The sequence below is a fragment of the Nicotiana tabacum genome, chromosome 10 (assembly GCF_000715075.1).
Source record: "Nicotiana tabacum cultivar K326 chromosome 10, ASM71507v2, whole genome shotgun sequence".
Lineage (NCBI taxonomy): Eukaryota > Viridiplantae > Streptophyta > Magnoliopsida > Solanales > Solanaceae > Nicotiana > Nicotiana tabacum.
The window spans coordinates 61,686,686-61,708,708 of record NC_134089.1 but is presented as its reverse complement, the minus strand read 5'-3'; the positions used below and the strand labels follow the sequence as shown (position 1 = coordinate 61,708,708).

Below are 22,023 nucleotides of genomic sequence, written 5' to 3'. Positions count from 1 at the left end.
TATTTCTAACTGTTTAGTTTATATTGCAGTATTTGCAGATTTGTTTACTCAATTTTCAAAGGGTGGGGTAATTTATCAACTTGTTATTGATTCTATGAAAGCTAAGTTTAAAAAATATTTTTTTTCTCCCCTCTATTTTTGGTGTTGCTGCAGTGTTAAATCCTACAATGAAATTAGGAGGTCCTCACTTTTGGTATTCAAAAATTTATAATGCTTTATCACTTTCAGCTGAGGAATATGCTACACTTAGAGATGCAAAAGCCTCAATTAAAATAAATGTTCAAACAATTTATAATGCTTATCAACTTGCCTTAGATCATGCAAGACCAAATGTTTCAACTCCTACTTCGTCTAGTTCGCAATCATCTAAAAGAATTGCGGGCCTAAAAGCCCTTAGTTCTTGGACGGAGTTCAGGGGTTCTCAAGGTGATAATATTGGTGATAGTTCACAACTAAATGAGCTTCAAGTTTATTTGTCGCAGGGACTTGAATCAGAGAATCCCGACAGCTCCTTCGATGTTTTCGAATGGTGGAAGGACAAACAAAAATACTATCTGGTTCTTTCAAGGATGGCTCGAGATATTTTAAGTATTCAAGCTTCAACAGTTGCATCGGATAGCACTTTCAGTCAAGCAAGACTTCAAATCAGTGATCATAGAGCGTCTATGAGGGAGAGTTTGGAAAAATCAGTACTCTTCAGAGATTGGATCCGTTCGGAAAGAAGAAATTTTGGACTTGCAGAATCACAACCGGAGATAGATGAAGCTTATGAAGAAATGCTAACGGAACTTGTGCAGGATGATGCTTCGCCAGGAAGCGGTGATGAACAAGCTTCTTTTCCACCACTACCAACGGAAATTCCTACAAATAGGCCAGGCCCACTTAGAACCACACACACACATACACACACACATATATATAGATATAGATATAGTGTATATAATATATATAAGCTATATAATTTACAAGAAATTGCCTTAGATAAAAAATTTTTTTAGAAAAAGCTAGGCCCGCTTAGGCCAACATATATAGTATATACATATATAGTTTACAAGAAATTGCCTTAGATAAAAAAAAAATAAAAAAAATAGCCCGGAACGAAAAAGCCCGTTTAGGCCCGTGGGCCGGCTCATTTAGCCTGGGACCATGTGGGCTTAGGACCATAGTGGGCCGGTTCCACCCATTGGGACCGTTTGGCCCGGAACCGCCAAAGCCCGGGACTGTTAGGCCCGGCCCGTTTGGCCCGTTTAGGCTCGGACCACAATACAGCCTTACTAACGTCACTTGCTAGGCAAGCCAACACATAATAGAGAATAAGGAATTAAAGTATAGAAATTGGGTTTTGATATGAACTTAAGAGACTAATTTTGGAGATTTGATTATGAAATTAGACCCTGATTATTAAACTAATCACATATTTGGACTCGACAGGGAATTAAAGTATAGAAATTGGATTTTGATATGAACTTAAGAGACTGAATTTGGAGATTTGATTATGAAATTAGACCCTGATTATTAAACTAATCACATAGTTGGACTCGACAGGTTATGGGTAATCGGGATTTCGTATTAATTTTAGATATCAGACATGCATGCCCGGGTTTACTGTTGTTTACTTTTTGGAAACTTTTGAAAGATCAAAGCTTTATGGATTGGGATTCCTTCTTATAGAATTGGTTGACTTCTGTCAAGAGCCAAAATCCCAACCCGTCGGGGTCGTGATTACACCTAACGTCACTTGCTAGGCAAGCCAACGCATAATAGAGAATACGAGAGACATGACACTATCAATCAACAACATGATGGTAAAAAAGTCTAATAGTAACTCAGCGGTACACAATGATAAGTCTAAGGATCAACACTAACGTTCAACTATCCCAAGACGTGGATTCACTAGTACATAAGCTACTAGAGTTTACTAAATACAATGTCTTCAAAGAAATACAATGTTTTCTGGAAAGTAGAAACAATACAATAGAAAAGGAAAGATGGCTTTAAGGCTTGAAAATGGTGTGCAACTCTACCTCAAGTTGTCTAAATGGCATCCGCTAAGCACCTCTCGAGATTTCACTAGTACCAATGTCTGAATCTGCACAAGAATTATAGAAGTATAGTATGAGTACAACCGACTCAATGTACTTCGTAAGTGTCGAGCCTAACCCCGATGAGGTAGTGACGAGGCTAAGACAAGACACCTACAATCAAACCTGTGCAAATTTAGTATCACGAAATAACGAGATGAAAAGTAAGGTACCAAGTATAAAACAGGATAACTACATGTGAGCAAGATAATAAGTACGTAAGTAAGGGGGCATAAAACGGGAAAGTAAAGGAAAGTGCTACCGAGTAAACCACAACTCATGCTTCTACAACAACTCAGAACCATCTTTTCAAAGGTAAATTACAAAGCCACAAAGCCAAGTCCTCAATCCGAACAGCAAAATAAAAGAACAATGAAATCAACAAACGGCACAGTACCACCCTTCGTGCTTTACTCTCATCCTCGCAACATAATATATATAGTAAGCATGGAAATACCCTTTGTGCATATCCTCACACTTGATCAAGCGCGGAAATACCTTTTGCAAAGATATTTATATATTGTAAAGAACGAAAGCACCCTTCTTATAGAATCACTCTCCTCACAAGAGCGGCAACACCCTCCGTTCATTTCACTCTTCCTCGCCAATCATCGCATATAACACAGTACCGAGAAAGGTAGGAAGCATAAACAACATCAAAGGTAACGTTTGAACATAACTCGACATATAAGAGTTTACCAAAACTTCTGCACCAACAGCCAAATCATAAATTCAATGATCTCAACGCCCAATATCTCAATAAGCTCAGCATAGGAAATAACATGCATAAGAGAAATCAAAGAGTTTCACAATCTATCTAAAGCATGAAAAAATATAATACACAAAGTAACATGGCACAAATAAGGCTAGTTCTACCCGCATGATTATCTCATGTCCAATGCATATACAATCGTCACCTAGTATATACGACGCCACCAACACATAGATCATGTAGAAAATACACTCAATTACACCCTAATTCCCTCAGTAAAGGTTAATCAGGAAAACTTACCTCTTCCCGAAACAAGATCACCAATTCAATACCTTCTTCCCTTCAGAACAAGCCTCCAAACTACCCGAATCTAGTCAATTATTAATCAAATAAGTCAAAACAAGATTTAGAATCTACCCTAGTATCAAAAACGTTCGATCATTAACATAATTGGAAAAGTCAACAAAAAGTCAACTCGAGCCCACATGGTAGAAATCTGAAATTATGACAATCCCGATTACCCATTCATCCCCCTAATATGTGATTTGTTTCGAGATCCGACCCTAGTTTGAGGTCTAAATCTCAATTCTACAAAATCCTTAATTTCTACCCAAAACCCAGTTCCTACCCTATGAAATCTTAGATTTGATAGTGAAACTAATGGAAATTGAACTACAAGTTAAGATTGCTAACCTATAAAGTTGGGAAGAAATTACTCTCCAAAACTAGCATCTATGGAGTCTAGGTCTTAAAATGGTGTAAAGTGAGCTAAGTCCCAAAATTCTAACCTTTTACCCAGCTGCATATATCGCAATTGTGAACAAAATCACCTCTATAGATTCTAGGTCTCAAAATAGTTTAAAGTGAGACAAGTCCTGAAATCCTACCTTTTACCAAATTGCAGATATCGCAATTGCGAACTCTTGTTCACAGTTGAAATGATCGCACATTGCAAATGCGAACAGTGTCTAAGCCACCCAGATGTCCCACATGCAACTAATACTTTGCATTTGCGAAGTACCAGATCCGCACAAAAGCGAAGCTATACTACCACTCACCAGTGACGCAATTGCGATCGTTGTCTCGCATTTGCGATACCCTACCATGTTGCAAAAGCAAGGTAAACTTCACAAAAGCGAAGATGCCCAATTCCTCCCAACTTCGCAAATGCGAGTCTTTTCTCGCGAATGCAGGACTCGCATTTGCGGACAGAACCTCGCAAATGCGAGATCTGCAGCCCAGCAACTCCAGCAAACACATCAGTTATTCCAAATTAATCTGTAACTTATCTGAAACTCACTCGAGCCCTAAGGCTACTATCTGAACATTAACACAAGATAATAACATCATAGAAACTCGCTCGCAAGCTCAAATCCTCACAATAACATTTAAAATCAAGAATCAATCACCAAAACTCAAGATTTTTTAAAGTTCAAACTCCAATTTCCAACTTTCTACATAAATAGCTAAAACAGCCTCGGCTAACCCGAGACCCTAACCAAACATGTGTACAAGTCCAAAATCATCATACGAACCTACCGGAATCATCAAAACACCGATTCAAGGTCATTTACTAAAAACATTGATCGTGGTCAACTCTAGCTACTCTAAAAGTCAAAAATCATATTTTCTTTAAAAAATCATATTCAAACTTTCCGAAAATCGACACGGACCGTGCACACAAGTCATAAATCATCCATTAGAGTGATGAAAGGTCTCGAAACACAAAATGGGGAGTTAGTACGCAAAACAACCTATCGAGTTGTTACATTCTCCACCTCCAAAAGAAATGTTCGTCTTCAAGCGAGCATAGAAATGTATCTGGACTGGTAAAAAGATACGGGTATCTACTCCTCATGTCAGACTCAGACTCGAACTCCCAAGTAGCCTCCTCAATCGGTTGACATCTCCTCATAGTTCACAGAAGGAATATCCTTTGATCTCAACTTTCGAACTTGTCGGTCTAGAATAGCCACTGGCTCATCCTCATAAGTCAAATTTTCATCAAGATGTACGATGTTGAAGGCCAAAGCATGATACATATCTTCATGGTACTTTTGAAACATGGAAATGTGAAATATCGAATGTACCCCTCTAAGCTAGGAGGCAATGCCAGCCTATAAGAAACCTTCCCAACTCGCTCCAAAATCTCAAATAGGCCAATAAACCTCGGGTTCAACTTGCCCTTCTTCCCAAATCACATCACACCCTGACACTCGGTGATGAACCTTTTCACCCTCAATGTAAGTCATATTCCGAACCTTCCTATCAATGTAACTCTTTTGCCTGGACTATGCTGTACGGAGCCACTCCTGAAGCACCTTCACCTTTTCCAAAGAGTCACGAACCAAATCTGTGCCCAACAATCTAGCCTAACCAAGCTCAAACCATTCAACCGGAGAACGATATCGCCTCCCATATAAGGCCTCATAGCCATTTCGATACTCGACTGGTAGATGTTGTTGTAGGCAAACTCTGCTAGAGGTAGAAACTGGTTCCACTGACCCCCCTAAAATCAATAGTACATGCTCTCAACATATCCTCCAAAATCTGAATGGCCTGTTCGGTATGCCCATCCGTCTGAGGGTGAAACACGGCACTCAGCTCAACCGGCATGCCCAACTCATACTACATATCTCTCCAAAAGTGTGAAGTGAACTGCGTGCCATGGTCCGATAGAAATGGGAACACCGTGCAGGCAAATTATCTCCCTAATGTAAATCTGAGCTGAACGCTCTGAAGAGTAGGAAGTCATCACTGGGATGAAATGCACAAACTTAGTCAATCGGTCCGTAATGACCCAAACAACATCATACCTCCTTAAGTTCCATGATAATACTACCACAAAGTCCATAGTGATGCGCTCCCGCTTTTATTCCCGTATCACCAACTTCTAAGTCAAACCACCGGATTCTGATGTACATACTTCACTTGTTGATAATTCAATAACCGAGAGACATGTCCAATAACGTCTTTTTTCATCTTCTACCACCAATAATGGTACTTCAAGTCATGATACATATTTGTGATACCTGGGTGAATGGAATACCGTAAGTTATGAGCCTCCTCAAGGCGCAGCTCTATCAATCCAACATTTGGAACACACATCTGGCCTTGAAGCCGCATAACGCCATCATCTCCAATCACAAACTTCTTAGCACTACCCTATTGCACTGTGTCTTTCAACACCAACAAGTGAGGATCATCAAACTGGAAAGCCTTGATGCATTCAAACAAAGATGACTGCACCACAACACAAGCGAGAACCCAACTAGTCTACGAAATATCCAACCTTTTAACCAAAGCCTGAACATCCATGGCTAATGGTCTCTCCATCGCCGGTATAAATGCTAAGCTACCCATGCTCTCCGCCTTCCTACTCAAGGCATCGACTACTGTATTAAAATTTCCCGGATGGTACAATATGGTGATATAATAGTCTTTCAATAACTCCAACCATCTCCGCTGCATCAAAAATCCTTTTGCTTGAATAGATGCTGGAGACTCCGATGATCGGTGTAGACCTCACACGGCACGTCGTATAAATAGTGCCTCCAAAGTTTGAGCGCGTGAATAATGGCTGCTAACTCCAAATCATGCATAGAGTAGTTCCTTTTATGGATCTTTAGTTGACGAGATGCATAGGCAATCACCCTACCATCCTTCATCAATACCGCTCCAAGATCAATACGCAATGCATCATAATACACAGTGTAAGTCCCCGAACCTGTGGTTAACACCAACACTGGGTATAGTCAAGGCAGTTTTCAGCTTCTGAAAGCTCTTCTCACACTCGTCAGACCATCTGAAAAGAGCTCCCTTCTGAGTCAACTTGGTCAATGGAAAATGCCTTGCAGATGCAGAATCCACTTATGTATCTGCCCCTTGGTTTCTGCGGACAGAAGTCCGCTTCTGCGGAGCCACTTCTACGCTCTATGTAGCGCACATCTGCGGACAAACCTGATCCTATCCAAGCTCGCATTTGCGACCCCAGGTCCGCTTCTGAGGATTCGCAACTGTGGACCAAATCTTGCAGGTGTGAAAACCCCAGATCTGATCAGCCAATTCAACATCAATGGCTTGAAGCCCATCCGAAACTCATCCGAAGCCTCCGTGATCCCGTGCAACCACAATATCCAGTCCCAAAACATAATACGGACCTGCTCGAGGTCTCAAATCACACAAAATAACATCAAAACTACAAATCGCACCTCAATTTAAGCCTAATGAATTAATCAAATTTCCGACTTTCAAAACTCACGTCGAACCACGTCTAACCAACTCGGAATGACCCCAAATTTTGCGCACAAATTTCAAATGACATAATGAACTTATTCCACCTTCTGGAACAACAATCCGACCCTAATAGCCTCAAAGTCAACTCCAAGTCAAAACTGTGAACTTTCCAAACCTCCAAATTTCAGCTTTCACCAATTAGAGCCAAATCAATCTAGGAACATCCAAATCCAATTTCGAACATACTCCTAAGTTCAAAACCATCATACGAAACTATTGGAACCATCAAATCACCAATCTGAGGTCGTTTATACCAAAGTCAACCCTCGGACAACTCTTATAACTTAAACATCCAACTATAAAACTAAGTATTCCAATTCATTCCAAAGCCTTCCTGAAACCAAACTAACCATCCACGCAAGTCACATAACAATATATGCACATACAAGAAGCATCAAATAAGTGAACAAGGCTCAAATACACAAAACAATCGGTCGGATCGTTATAGTATAAGACTTTTTTGAATTTGAGATGAAAAATAAAGTGGTAATAAGAATTATATTAAAATAATATGATCTAATATGCTAAAAAGACATCACAACATGACATGTTTAGTATTCTTTAATATTGCCACTGAAACAAAATGCAAGTACTAAAATCAAGGGATTGGGTGTTATCCACTATTAAATTTGAGAAATAGTTTCATGTCCTTTTTAAAAAAAATTATTCCATACATTTCAAAAAGAATGAACTTATTTTCTTTTTAGTCGACTTCAAAAAGAATGATCCCTTTCTAAATTTGGAAAAAATAGATCTTTAAACTTCTCATTTTACCCTTATTGAAATAATTTATAGCCACACAAATATCTATTAATTATTTTGGATCACAAATTTCAAAAATCTTATCTTTTTTCTTAAATTCCACACTCAATCAAATAATTTCAAACAAATTGAAACAGTGAAAGTAATATTTAATGACTAAATATAATTTTATCTGGAAAATTTATATGTTAAGGTTATTTGCACATAATTCAAACAATCCAAATCACACGGTACTAATGCCAGTACCACACTGAAAGAATTGTATGCATATCACATGAGTAACGTCAACTGGCGCACGCCAGTCACACGCACACAAAAAATACTACGTCCTAAATAAGAAAAAAGGGAACAAATTGGCCATGCGAAAGGAACTTGATATTTTCCATTCAAGATTTTAACATTGGGAGAGGCTACCACTTTCCATTCCGAAGAATTATCTGCACAACTAAAGGAATAAGACAAAAAACATATAACCCTTAAACACAGATACAAAAATGTAACTTCGCTCTTGAATCTTAAGACTTTAAGCAGGATCCTGGTAAATACAAGGATCTGAATACTGAGCTCATCCAAAAACTATAGGAGCAAATGCACGTAATGCCTCAAAAGGAAAAGATATATTATTCTCAAGCTTTTGTTTCAACAGGCTACTTCTAAGGGTTATCACTCGCGCTCAAGACAAGCACCCGCAAGGAAGCACTGCACACTTTCCAGTTCATTGAGATAGCGACCGGTGCCAAGATTGAATTACAATTAAACTGGTTCCTCAATTTGGCCATGAATACAATCCAGAAATAAGCCATCCTTCCACAGAACTGCAATTCGGTTTCATGCTTGCCAGTCAGCAGCTTATCACTCATATAATACACTGAAAGGAAACCTTCTATTGAGAAACAAGAAAACAATTTTTAAGCGTGAGAACACTCCTAAGAGTGGGAAATTCAGGAAAATTTGAGAGTAAAGATGTATCTTCTAATGTTCCCACTGTACACCTCAATAAAAACGAGAATGGAAGAACGAAAAGGTAAAATCTGGTTTTATAGCATACATTTTATGCATTCTCTCTTGAATAACGACTGGTCTCCTCTGCAACTTTCGACCACTCTTGTCCAATTCTCTCTGTATAAGCCACCTGTTACATTCATGAAAAAGCCTTGTTTTTGAACACGTGAGAAATAAAAAGAATTATTTCGTGTTTTGAGATAAAGTAAATTATATTTCAATTCTCCAAACTCCTACTAATTCGTTGACACATCTTGTTTGCAGATTCATACAAAGAAGAGGAATCGACTAACTTTGAAGCGCCTCCATAATCTAGTGTTCATAAAATACAATAGAGCATTGAGGCGTCGCTACAACCACCGCAATATAATTGATCCAATCCTTTTGGACAATATTGATGAGGCTAATGAGTGGCTAACTGGAGTCCTCGAAAACTGTAAAGAAGAAGAAGTATTTGAAGGCGACTCCGATTTCACTTGGGGTGATGTTACGGTTGGTAGTGGAGTTGGGGAGAATCCTTATGGTTTAAGGAGATATACTCCAAGTTCAAGCTCTATTAGGAAGGAAAAAAATGTGGCTACTACAAGTCGATCCCTATCCCTAATTGATGAAGATGAAAGTGATCATGAAGAGGAGGGGGAAGAAGAAGATGACGAGCAATATGAAGATAATAGAGGAATTCAAGATTTTGACAATCTTGAAGAAGAATCTTGAAGATGTTGATTCTAGTAATTTAGTAGCTTTGATTTTGCTTGTCCTATGAGTTGTGGATGGTTGGTGGATGATTTGGTGGTACCTAGTACCTACTTTTAAGTATTTAAATTGAAGTTTTTAATTATTTATAATTTTACATTATGTTTTTTAAGAATTGTGCTTCACTTTAATAAAGTGTGCGCTTCGCTTTTGAAGCGAGGCGAGCCCTTGTCGCTTTTTTGCGCTCTCAAAAACACTGGGGTGAAGTTGTTGACGTAAATTCTTGTAGGAAGAGTTTAAACGGAGCGCATTGTATATGCTTTTGCCAGGTGGATGTATGATGCGGGGCTCCCTTTTAATTGTTTAAATTACACTGCTAGTTTTGGTGAATTCATTGAGGCCGTAGGCCAATGTGGCCCAGGAATGAAGCCCCTTACCTATCACGAAGTAAGAGTTCCATTGTCTAAAAAAGGAGGTGGAGAAGACAAACAAGATTGTTGAGGAGCATAAGGTGCAATGGAAAATATAGGGTCGATCCACTATGATGGATAAATGGACAGCAAAAAATGGAAAAACGGTCATTAATGTTTTGGTGAATTCTCTGAGAGGTGGTGTGTTTCTTGAATCCTATGATGCTAGTGACTCTTCAACCGATTCCAATACAATGTTCAACTTGTTTGAGAAGACAATATTGAAAGTTGGACCGGAAAATGTGGTTCAAGTTGTTACTGATAACGCAAGTGAGAATAAAAAAGCAGGTGACATGTTGAAAGGAGTTTCCCCGAATATTTTTTGGACTCGTTGTGCTGCACATTGTATTAGGGTTATGCACGGATCGGATCAGATTTAGCACATTTCGGATTCGGATTTCGGATTTTGGATTCTAGAAAATGCAATCTGAATCCGATCCGAATTATATCAGATCATATCAGATTTTAATGTTTGGATCGGATCGGATTTCGGATCGTATTATTATGCCTCAAAATTGCAAACTAATATGTATATTTTCTTTGTAAAAGAGGCAATACATTAAGAAAAAATCATGTTTATGCAATTATGAGAGTATTATGGTACCAATATAGCTAAATCTAAGCAATTGTAAAGGCAATAACTTGGAGGAAGATGTAAAGGAAGTACTGACTATCCGAAATTAAAATGTAGTATTCATACATTGCCTAATAATTTTGGATTTTAGATCGGATCGGATTAAAATATACCGATCCGAAATTCGAAATTTTAAAAAACACAATTCGAAATCTGACCCAATCCGAAATCCGAAATTGAATGGATCGGTTCAGATTTCGGATATCCGATCCGAATGAACAGACCTACATTGTATCAACTTGATGTTAGGTGACATTTTCAAGTTAGCTCCATATTCTACAGGTGAACAAGTGGTTCTTATTTTCAATTTTAACCTTCATGTTAATTGCTTATACTTATTAACTATGAAATTTGATTTCCTACAGTTTTTGCTAAGGCGATCAAGATACATTCTTACATTAGTCAAAGGCCGTTGTTGTTGAACATGATGAGGAGATACACAAACCAAAAAAAATTGGTGAAACCGGCTAAGACAAGATTCGCAACAGCTATCATGTCTTTGCATAGTTTTTACCTGCAAAAGAAAAATTTGCGAACCTTGTTCATGTCAACTGAATGGAGTGAGAGCATCTATGCAAAGGAAGCTCTTGGGAAAGAAGTTGTGAGATTTATTATTGGTCCATATTTTTGGAATGACACTATTCAAGCACTTAAAGTTGGTAATCCTTTGGTTACTATACTTCGTTTGGTGGATGGGGAGAGAAAACCACCAATGGGATACATTTATGAAGCCATGGATAGAGCTAAAGAAGCTATTGAGAAGGCATTTGATCATGATAGGAGGAAATATGGGAGAGTTTTTGAAATCATTGATGAAAGGTGGACGGATCAGCTTCATCAACTTTTACATGCAGCAGGGCATATTTTGAACCCCGAATTCTTTTATACAAATAACGAGAAGAAGACTTTAGATGTAGAAGTGTGGAAGGCATGTGTTGCGAAGTTGGTGCCAAATGAAGCGATGCAAGACAAAATAGGGGAAGAGCTTGGTGTGTATATGCAAGCCGATGGAATACTTGGATCAGCTTCGGCCATTAGAGGCAGAACCAAATTGGCACCAGGTGAGCAAGTTGTTTCAATTGTTTTACTCTTTAGAGCTTTAACTTTTAAGTTATTAACTTCTAAAATAATACTTCTCCAGTTGAATGGTGGATGCAATTGGTTATGAAGTTCCAAATTTGCAACAATTTGCTATTAGAGTTCAAAGCTTAACTTGTAGTTCATCCGGATGCGATAGAAATTGGAGTTTTATGAACATGTGAGAAGCTATATTACATTATTACTAAATTAAAGTGTATCTTAATTGTCCTAAGTACAACTTATATGCAGATTCATACTAAGAAAGGGAATAGGCTTGAGCTAAAGAAACTCAATGATCTCGTGTTCATAAAATATAATAGAACATTGGCTCGTCGTTAAAAAGCTCGCAATATCATTGATCCAATTTTATTGGATAACATTGATGAAGCAAATGAATGGTTAACCGGAGCCCCCGAAAATCATGAAGAAGAAGAAGAAGTATATGAAGGAGAAGGTCTCACTTTTGGTCATGTTGCTATGGCAAGTGGAGTTGAGGAGAATGTTTATGGTGTTAGGGGAAGTACTTTAAGGAGCAAAGAAAGAGTATCTACAAGTACAAGTAGAACCCTAATTGATGAAGCCTCTGATGATGATGAAGAAGATGACGACCAATATAATAACTCGAACATGATGACACTTCAATAGTTTGGAGATCTTGTTGAAGAATAGGATGTTGCTCTTTTTGAGATTTTGTTTTGCATTTGCTTAATATGTTATGACTTTTGAGGATCATTGACTATCTAGTTTTAGTATCTGTTATTTATTTCTTGATTTAAGAATTGAAACATTTGCTTAATATATTATTTTTATTGAGTTCTTGGTCATTTATCTATGCCTATTCAATTTATTTTTATTTAAGTGTTAAATTGCGCTTCACATGAAAAAAAAAGCGCGCTTCGGTGAAGCGAGGCCTCCTCGTTTTTTTCCACTTCTCGCTCTACAAAACACTACTTTGATGAAGGCATTCCACTTCCCAAATATCAATTTACCTATGTCTTCTTTTCTTGAGAAATTGGGGGAGAGCCTTCGGCAATTTAGTGGTGCTTTTCCCAATAAGACTGATTGGTATAATCTCTAATTTCGGCAATGCCTTTTTCCTTAGGAATTAAAGCAATGTTATATGAAAGCTCTTTTCAGAAAGTGCCCTCTTAATAAAATGCTCCAAAGTTCTAATAATATCTCCTTTTATACTACACCAACATCTTTAAAAGAAGACCTTAGTGAAGCACCTACCATATTGTTAAGCACCTACCGGAGGTGCCCTCCTGAATCATGTGAACTGGCCTCCTTGTACTTCACAAGAGATACTATAACCTTGGAGATATTCCTTCATTGATTTTGTCACTTTAGGGATGCCAGTTCCTTTCCTTCATTAATTAATCTTGTAAAATAGAAGCCTCCCCTACAGACTAGATCTGGTCCTAATGACCTCTTATAAAGGTCAGCTCCTACAACTACTATTTTTGGTTCTTTCTGCACCATGGCGCATATGCACCTCAGGGTATACTTTTAACTCATGTATTTACATCCTCAAAATGAATGAAACTGAATGACAACAAATTTGTTTCTTTTTGCAATCCCAATTACATTTGTGCCACATTACAATTATCTTTTTCTTACCTCTATTTCCTTGTCATTCTATTTCAACCCACCACCCATATATATATATATATATATATATATATATATATATTGGCAAAAAGGCTTCTATATTATCTTGGTCCATTGTCCAAATAGGCTCGCTAAAATCTTAGCTTCCACTATGCCAATGGGTTTGATACTTTCGATTAGTATAAACTTCTTTGGGCCTTATTCTTTGGTTTTTGTGTCTTCCTTTCCTTTCGAAGACCATATTGATGAACATACAAGCTCAAATCTTGATGTTAGAGAAGTACAAGTGGAGGTCATGTTTTCTACAACAATGGAGGCTTATTGGGCTCATGAAGGTGCCAATGGATTTGGAGAATTTAGCCATGAATTTAAAATACTTACACTAATTAGCCTTAGTCCAATTTAGGCCCAAGAATCTCAAGAAATTGAAGAAGCCCAAGAACGCTTTCGCTAGTTTTGTGAAAAACTTTAGCGGGGTGCTTTTGTTTTTCTCTCTTCTTTGTGCTTGAGAGGTGCAAAACCTTGATTGTACATCACATATCCTTTCTCACCAAATTTAAAATACATCCATCCACCCTCCAAAGATATACAAAGCCCATTTACCTTTCAACTACTGGCAGGCCAATCTATCATTTTAAATTTCAAATTCTAACTAGAACTTGATATGCGTCCATATGATGTCTATTTCTTAGCAACTTTCTACATCAGGAGAGAATGCATCTCTTATTCCAGCCAACTTAGCTAGGATGGTGAGTGACATTACCCACCACACCCAAGGGCAAAAATTCCAGTTTGGGTAAATAATCAACTGGAGTTGTACAGTAAACTTTGTTCATTTAATTTATTTATTTATTTTTGATAACCTAGAAGTTATCGAGGGCTATGGGTCTTAATTTGAATTTATATAGAAAGACAATCAGAAAATTAGAATCATTGTCCGTTGGGTGAGGACACATGTGGGACCATATATTACCTTTTCTTTATTAAAAATTTAAAAAAAAGAAACCAGTTTGACTGGCTAGAGCTAAAGTAGGTCCCCTGAAACTAGAAATTGAGTACAGCTGTCTAATTCACTCTTTTACGAAGGTGGACGTTAGTTTTTGGTACAAAAGAAATGTGGACATTATCCAAGAGGGAGAGAGTCATTTTCTATGAAAAAGCCATCTACTCATTTATGCTGGGTAAGTTACATGAAGCATGGAATATTTCGTCTAACATGAGTTAAGGGAGAGTAACTTAATTTTATCACATCCTACTTATGTATCTTAGTTGATCTTGCATAATCAAACATGGTCATGTGTCTGTTTAAGAATCGACGCATCTGTAAGACAATAAATGCTAAACGCACACATGAAAAAACGAGGGAAAGCAGTGGTTAGGAGAAGGAGAAAGAAGAAAAAGTCTGGCAATGATTGCTACAATTTAATCACCATTGTTAACTAGACTTTTAGTTGCACCTCCCTCCATGTTCCCTTGCTGATGCACTAAAGTGTGACCACACTAGTCAATCAGAAAATGTCACTCATCTCAATTGATCAGGCATCATGCTGCTATATATCAAAGCAACATTTTAAGGACATAAAAAAACATGTAAACACTGGTGCAGATGAACACAAATCTCTTTGTTTAATAGCTAATATACCAACAATAAAAACTTGAATGCAACTACACTTTTTCAGTTATCAGCAAAATCCTTTAATGGATGTTTCACTTTCCTGTTTCTTTTATCCCGTTTTGTCCGTTTCTTTAAATCCCCCCCCCCTCCTCTATCTTGGAGGGTGGCAGGTGGAGGCAGTACTACCGACAAACAAGAAATGGAACTTAAGTCTAGCAATCTATCTAAAAGAGAAACCAGTCAGAAAACAATGAGGTACCTGATTAGTTATGAATCCTTTCAACATCTTCACAAAGTCAACATGCCTTTCTCTATTTATTCTATCTATCTCACTTCGATTACTCTCCTGTAATCAGACAAATAAATTGTTAGGGCTCCCGAAAGAACAGTACATAAGCACACCCTAACAACTGAAATTATTTTTTTTAATAAGACTAACTACAGAGAATATTAATTTCCGAAAAATATAAAGAGGCAGCGGATCAAAACAAAAAATTCTCAGAGGCGTTCACATCAACAAGATGAATAAAAGAATATGCATCCACTTGGGCAGCTAAAATTATGGTTGGCGCCTGCAATTGTGCGAACGCAAAGATAAGCCTAGGTGAGCCTAGAAGTCAAGCTTATAGCCAAGCAACGCTTAAACGAACATAACTTCATAAATACACTCTTTAAGTTAGTTCATGATGATTAAGAACAAAAAATTTAAGTAATTCTATTTCTACTTACTGTATAGTTCATGTACAGCCAGTGCTAGTCCTATATTTCTCAGGATGACTACCAAGACAAACTCATGGTAGCTTAAAGGAATTGATTCTGATGATTTTACTCCTACCACAAAATGTATATTCTCTCAAACTTCTCATAGTTCTAGTATTTTCTCCAATTCTCTACATTCTCTCCAACTTCTGCAATTAAAGTATGATAGTTGCTTCGTGTCCGTGTCTAATTAGAGACTGAACAGGGTAAAATATTTTCTCCAAAAGCTGGTTCATCTCAGCATGGGTTTTATTAGAAAATGGTGCAGATTATAAGCCCTCTAAAAGGATATCACATAGGAGGGCCGGGTAGAAGTTATCACACGGGATAAATTGATGTTTCAACCTGTTTGCATGTTTCTCCATCTCTGGTCTCCACCAAACACAATGATAACAGCACGGCCTAAACTTTTGGTTACAATTTGTGATCCCCAAACTTGCTACCTTACTTTATGATTGTGATTCTGATTCTAGACTATCCTAGATATTTTTTGGATTAGTTCCACATTAGGGGATGATACCAACTAGCTGGTATTAAGGTATAGTTATTGTCAGTGCACTTGTATTATGGGAGGTGTTTGCCAAGAGTCTTCTTAGTCTGGTTAATACTTGTATACGACCGTAAGAATAAATGTTAGATTCAGAGACCCTCCAATTTTAGAGAACCCCTATCTTTAAGGCCTGAATTCGGGCATATAATTAGGCCAGCACAAAGCATACAGCTTCAGATGATTCATACAGCCAATCCAATTTTGATAAGGGTTCGGGCATAGCTGATTGAATGATAAGTACAAGGACTATTCACAAATGAGATGGAAATGAAAGCAACTATACTGTACCGGACATTTATTGAAAGGAAAAGGTGGAAACTTAGTTTAAGATAGTGATTTTCGAAGGATTGTCAGCCTACTAAGATTGACTAAGATTGTCAGAGAAAAAGTATAGTGCAATTTGCCAGACATAGGACAAGAAGAAGTTTCATGGATATTCACTTGAAATTTCATTGAAGATAAGAGTCCACAATTGCATCTTTAAAGTTTTAGGTAGTTTAAGACAATAAAAATGTATCATTGTATCAGTTGTGATTTTATTGGTGGAGATAGAACAAAAAATTACTATATTAGCTTCTTTTCTCAAAAAGAATTATTAGCTTTGGATCTTGAAATTTTTTAAATTATTACATCAAAGAACTTGAGAAGAAAACTGTCAAAGGGCAAAACCACGCAGCTCTTTCAGATTGAAAAGAAAAATGTGCTAGGCGGAAAGGAAGTATTCTTCACTAAATACATCTTTTTTTTTATCATGTCTGATAGTGTAAAAGATGCTAGCTGGATCTCATGGAAGGTTGGAAAATCCATCAGCAAAGTATGGAAGATGCTCCCTGCTTGTATTTTTTGGTGTATCTGGACAGAAAGAAATACTAGATGTTTTGATGGCATATCTACTCTAAACTACATTCTTAAAACCAGATGTTTAACAAGTCTTTGTAGTTGGAGCAACCTGTCCCCTTTACCTTCCCCTGAAACCTTTTTGGACTTTGTTAGCTCCTTCACTTTAGAATAGTTTTTCTGTAATAGAGCTAACATTGTCTTTTTTTTTTATATTCTTGCTCTGTAATTTTTGCATCTCCTTGATGCCTTCTATGAAATTCATTACCATATCAAAAAAAAATCCCTTTTTTGGGTAAGTTCTTCAATTAATACATCTACACCAATTAGAAATGCTATTATCAGGAATACACCTATATACATTTATAAAATTGGCGAGGAATATAAAACTGGGAAAACATTGTATTCGTCTTAAAGGAGACAGCTATGGAAGTAGCATTTACAAAGATTACGTCTGCAAGGTTAGAACAAATGTGTCACCAGAAAGATTCATAGAAGAATGAGCTGTAAGCAACAGACTAAGCGACTTGTTTCAGTCTGCTAATATTTGAAACTTGGGGTAAGTTCAACTCTGGGTCATTTTAGCAATTTACCAAAATTATCTAACAGAAATCATTCATAAGGATTTTCAACATGAATCACCAAATATCACAAGAGACCTAAGGTAATGAGAGACAAGGATTTTTAATCACATCCAACAAGATGAAACGCACTGCATATCTCAAATAACCAATGAGAAAGTTAGCTTCAGCTAATTGGGGTAATCAATATAACATCAATTCAGCAACACAAAGAGTAGTAAATAATGAAGTTATCCAATGACAATAAGCCATTTTCAAACAACAAAAGACGTAGAATGCAAGGCAGAACTAGTAGAGCACACAATGGCAATGCTAAAAACATTAAATTAACCAACCGCAGACGCCATGGGCTAATTCTAAATACCTTAATGCGCTCATATTCTCTGATGGCACAGCTTTTGGCATCTTCAGTGACCCTAATGGCATCTTTTAACTCTTCCGACTTTCGAACTCTTGATTTATCACCTCCAAATATCTTAGAAGTTGTTGTTTCAAGTTTCTCTGCTTTTGAATTTAAGGAAGACAATTCCGAAATGAGAGTCTGCACTGTCAATAAAGCACTTGACCGGTCTGAAAATGCATGGTGTATGCCCAGCATTAAACTCAGGTGTTCGTGTAGAATATCCTGCAATACATATAATTCCAGTATTAAAAGTTAAGGTTCATTATAGAATGTAAGAGCGCACCAAAATACATCTTCTGTAAAGTTGATCAACAACCTAAATAGTGGTAGAAAGCTGAAAGAACATTGCACTTCCAAGTTCAGTGCAGATGACAACCACCGGAGTCCATTCATGGAATTTGTTTCTTTGATCATCAAATCATATCATATCAACAACAACAAACCCAGTATAATCCTACATAGTGGGGTCTGGGGAGGGTAATATATACGCAGCCTTACCCCTACCTTGTGAAGATAGAAAGATTGTTTCCAATAGACCCTCGGCTTAGAGAAAAACAAATTAAATGACCTTCTTATCCTTCTAAATCCTAAAAGAACAAGGTGTCAATTGTAATATCATTACTCTTCTTTTTTTTTGGGCATATATTCAAAAAGAGAAAAACTCTTATAAAGTAAAGGATCCCAAGGAGCCGTGAGTTTCATCAGTGAATATTATGCAGTTTAAATATAAAATAAAACGTAAAAGTTAGTCCCTATATGTTCATAGTCTGTATTAAATTTAGGCAATTGCTTTTAATGATTGTAATTCCTAGATCAACTTTTCTTGGGAGTTGAAGAAATATAGCATTCACTTCAGTGACTCTTCGACTCCTTTAGTTGCTAATGGAAAAATCAACCCATATATTCAAGGCAATCCATTTACAAAGTACTCTACTTCGGCTCTGCAATAGTCAAATCTGGTTCGGCCTATTACTTTTTGGTAATTCATTTAACCTATTTCTCTTGTTTAATAGAAGTAGAATGGATTCACTGAGCATAAAGTTTATTGTGTTAAAATAGACTTTGCTCGAACACCTAGGCATGCTTTGAAACTGATTAACTCTTTCTGGAAAAAAAAAATTCTTTTAATTAGTCCTGCATGTTTGTCACCTATAACTTGGAGAGCGAAGATGCAACTGGTAACTCACGCAAATATGTTGCATTTTTTGCTGCTTTGTATGATTGTTTTGCTGATTTCTGTGGTTGTTTCTCCTCTTACATATATCTTCACAACTATACTCACAAAACTCAACATTCTTGATTAGACGAATATCCTGTGTAACTTGTTATTATTAGTTGCAATGGTACAGTTTGAGATGATTTCAAAAACAAAGTTGTTTATAAACTTACAGTTATAGTTATCTTCAGATATATAGATCACAACCATATATTAGTGATAGTTGCAACTTTCAAGAGGATACCTATCACAACAAAAGTATTGGACATGACAGAAAAACCAAGAAGTCAGAATAACACATGAACATAAAACGCTGTTTATAACGAAGTATTGGGTGAGATCCGACCATATCACATGTTTGTACTTCATCAAAATTAATGTAACTAATTATATATCTTACCTACCTAACTAAAATAAACATTCTTCTGCGGAAGTTTCGATCAATTTGATTTCAGCTACTATAGGATCCTTATTCATCATTTTGAGCTTATATTTTTTTTCCTTTAAATGTTTATATATCATGCACATGTTTTACTAATATTTCAGTCGGATTGAAAACTTTGTACCAATTGAAGTGGAATACATGTGCAATGCACATGTTTAGAAACTAGTTTATAATGGAAAGAGAAAAGAGTGTTTTAAACAAGGCGCACTCTTATAAACATAAGGTCTGCTCTAAAGGATAAAATGGTTACCAAATGCTTCACTGTCTGTGAATTCAACTCCCGATACAATCTGCTAGCTTTAACAGCCGCAGTAGCCACGTTTTTCATATCAGCTGCGCGTTCTCTCTGAGAGTTCAACGTAGCTCGCTCATTCTCAAATTTCGTCAACTTAATAAATGTTAGCCCCAGTTCTCCAATCGTCTCCCCCATATCTTGCTGAGCTTTCACGAGTAATTCAGCCTAATTTGGAATAAAATTATAAAAGATTAACTAATAACAAACAGAACAATATTCACAGAACTCAATGGGTAATATGCAAACCAATACATGTTCCATTTTAGGAACTAAATTTGTAAACCATTGAGCTACCTTCTTTTTTTTTTTGGACAATGGTAACAAAACCATTTAGCTACTTGAGAATTCTGATTAGACCAGTGTCATTATACTCCTACAGGAAAATGTGACACTAACAAACTCGGATTGAAAATAAAAGCACAAAAATATGTAGAATTAGAATGAGAAATAGTATAATTCGCGAATAGGGAAATGAAAAGAGTTTTAAGTTCTATGCGCTGATGGTGCAAAAAATATCTACATAATCAGGTCGCATAAAAGTTAAATGCAGGTAACCATAATAAATACTACTAGTAAGTAACCTGCTATAATAAGTTTAATTACAGTGTCAGCATATAACATAAATCGAAATGAGATACCTGTTTTGATGCATTACTTAGTTGCAGCTCAAGATTTTGCAACCCCTCTTTCTTTTCCAGGAAATCCTTATCCTCCTCCTCCACAAGTGACTTCGAGCCGCCCCAATCATTCGCAACAGACTGCTTCAACTCCTTGAACAACCTCAGCAAATCCCTGCCACCTTTAGCGGGTTGCACAACATCCTGCGGGCCAATCACATTCCCCCCTGAGCCCCCTCCGAACAACTGCTTGGGCAACTTCACTGCTCCATCCAAAACCCTAGATGCCACATCAGTGGTCGTAGGCAAAGGAAGCTTACCGTCCACCTGCAAAAACACTCTCAATTCATCACTCTTCTTGATCACCGGATGTGATGCAAGCTTCTGCAAGTACTTCTCCAGTGCCGATCTTCTCTGCTCCACGAACTCTTGCTTTTGCATCACTTGACTCTCCACTACACTCTTATCTGGCCTCGGAGGAATGAAATACCCTCTGTAACCTTCGCTCAATCGATCCGATAACGTAACCACATCTTTGAACCGTCTCCGAACGCTGAAATCGGATCCTACGTAATCGGGTAAATTGGTTTTGGTAGTGATTAAGTAGGTAACGTAAGTATTACTGCCGGGAACAATTGACCCCGATTCCATTTCCTTGTGCGGATCTGAAACCGTGATATTCAAATACTCCAAGTTTAAAGAGGGAGGTATCTCCGGCATTGTCGAGTTACTCGAGTCGTCGTTAGGGTTTTGGATGCCGTTAAGTTCTTCAACAATGCTGGCGTCGAGAGGGTTGGAAACGATGTCGGCGTAAGGAGAAGGGGGTTGAATAGAGGAAGTTTCAGGAGGAGCTAACAAGGGATCGGAATCGGCAGGTGTAGCGACGACTGACGGGGAAAGAGGATGGTGGGAATCGGAAAGGGAAGTCATGGCACTTCGGTAATTAGAGTAGGATTTGGAGGTCGATTTGTTATCGTCCTCATCGTCGTCAAGAGATAGACTCTCCATTGCTTCTTTACGACCTTCTTCGCCCATCATCTGAATCAATTTTTTAACAATTAGAAATTGAAGCTAAGTGCTGGTACTGAGAAAACAAAGGTCACGCGAAACTCGACGCTCAGGTAGAAGATTTGAAAGAAGATTGGCTATAGGGACACATGGTATTTGTCAGAGACGTGCATTAATTAATGTTAATAACTTATGGTCGTTTGATAGTCAATTAGACAGGTGTTATCCATGTGTTAAAACTAGAACTAGAATTACAAAATGGGAATCTAGCACAAGTTATTCCATGTTTGATTGATTTTTTCTCTTTTCCACATAAAACAAATTATTATTAATACAATATTCGGTTCTTGTTTTTC

The 22,023-nt window shown here is 37.3% G+C and overlaps 1 protein-coding gene across 9 annotated transcripts; it reads right to left on the bottom strand.

Annotated features, from left to right (window-relative positions):
- Positions 1-1,803: 1,803 nt before the first annotated feature.
- Positions 1,804-21,876, bottom strand: LOC107786570 (sorting nexin 2B). 9 transcript variants are annotated; one of them, XM_075222910.1, is made up of 6 exons: positions 20,681-21,876; positions 19,998-20,207; positions 18,048-18,308; positions 15,216-15,302; positions 8,900-8,983; positions 2,036-2,089 (listed from the first exon to the last, which is right to left on the bottom strand). In XM_075222910.1, the coding sequence occupies exons 1-5, from the start codon at positions 21,695-21,697 to the stop codon at positions 8,903-8,905; spliced, it is 1,656 nt and encodes a 551-aa protein (XP_075079011.1). In that variant the 5' UTR covers positions 21,698-21,876; the 3' UTR covers positions 2,036-2,089; positions 8,900-8,902. The 9 variants fall into 9 exon arrangements, with proteins under 9 accessions (XP_016463554.1, XP_075079011.1, XP_016463550.1 ...); XM_016608064.2 differs by lacking the exon at positions 2,036-2,089 and adding an exon at positions 8,205-8,734; XM_016608067.2 differs by lacking the exon at positions 2,036-2,089 and adding an exon at positions 8,205-8,731.
- Positions 21,877-22,023: the final 147 nt, after the last annotated feature.

Bases quoted from the DNA above. Each gene is read 5' to 3' on its own strand.
- LOC107786570 (XM_016608063.2), bottom strand. From the start codon at position 21,697: ATGATGGGCGAAGAAGGTCGTAAAGAAGCAATGGAGAGTCTATCTCTT. The intron at 20,208-20,680 runs GTATCTCATTTC...ATTCCAAATTAG, and splicing joins TAAGTAATGCATCAAAACAG to GCTGAATTACTCGTGAAAGC. The intron at 8,667-15,215 runs GTACCTCATTGT...ACCGAATTGCAG, and splicing joins AAGGATTCATAACTAATCAG to TTCTGTGGAAGGATGGCTTA.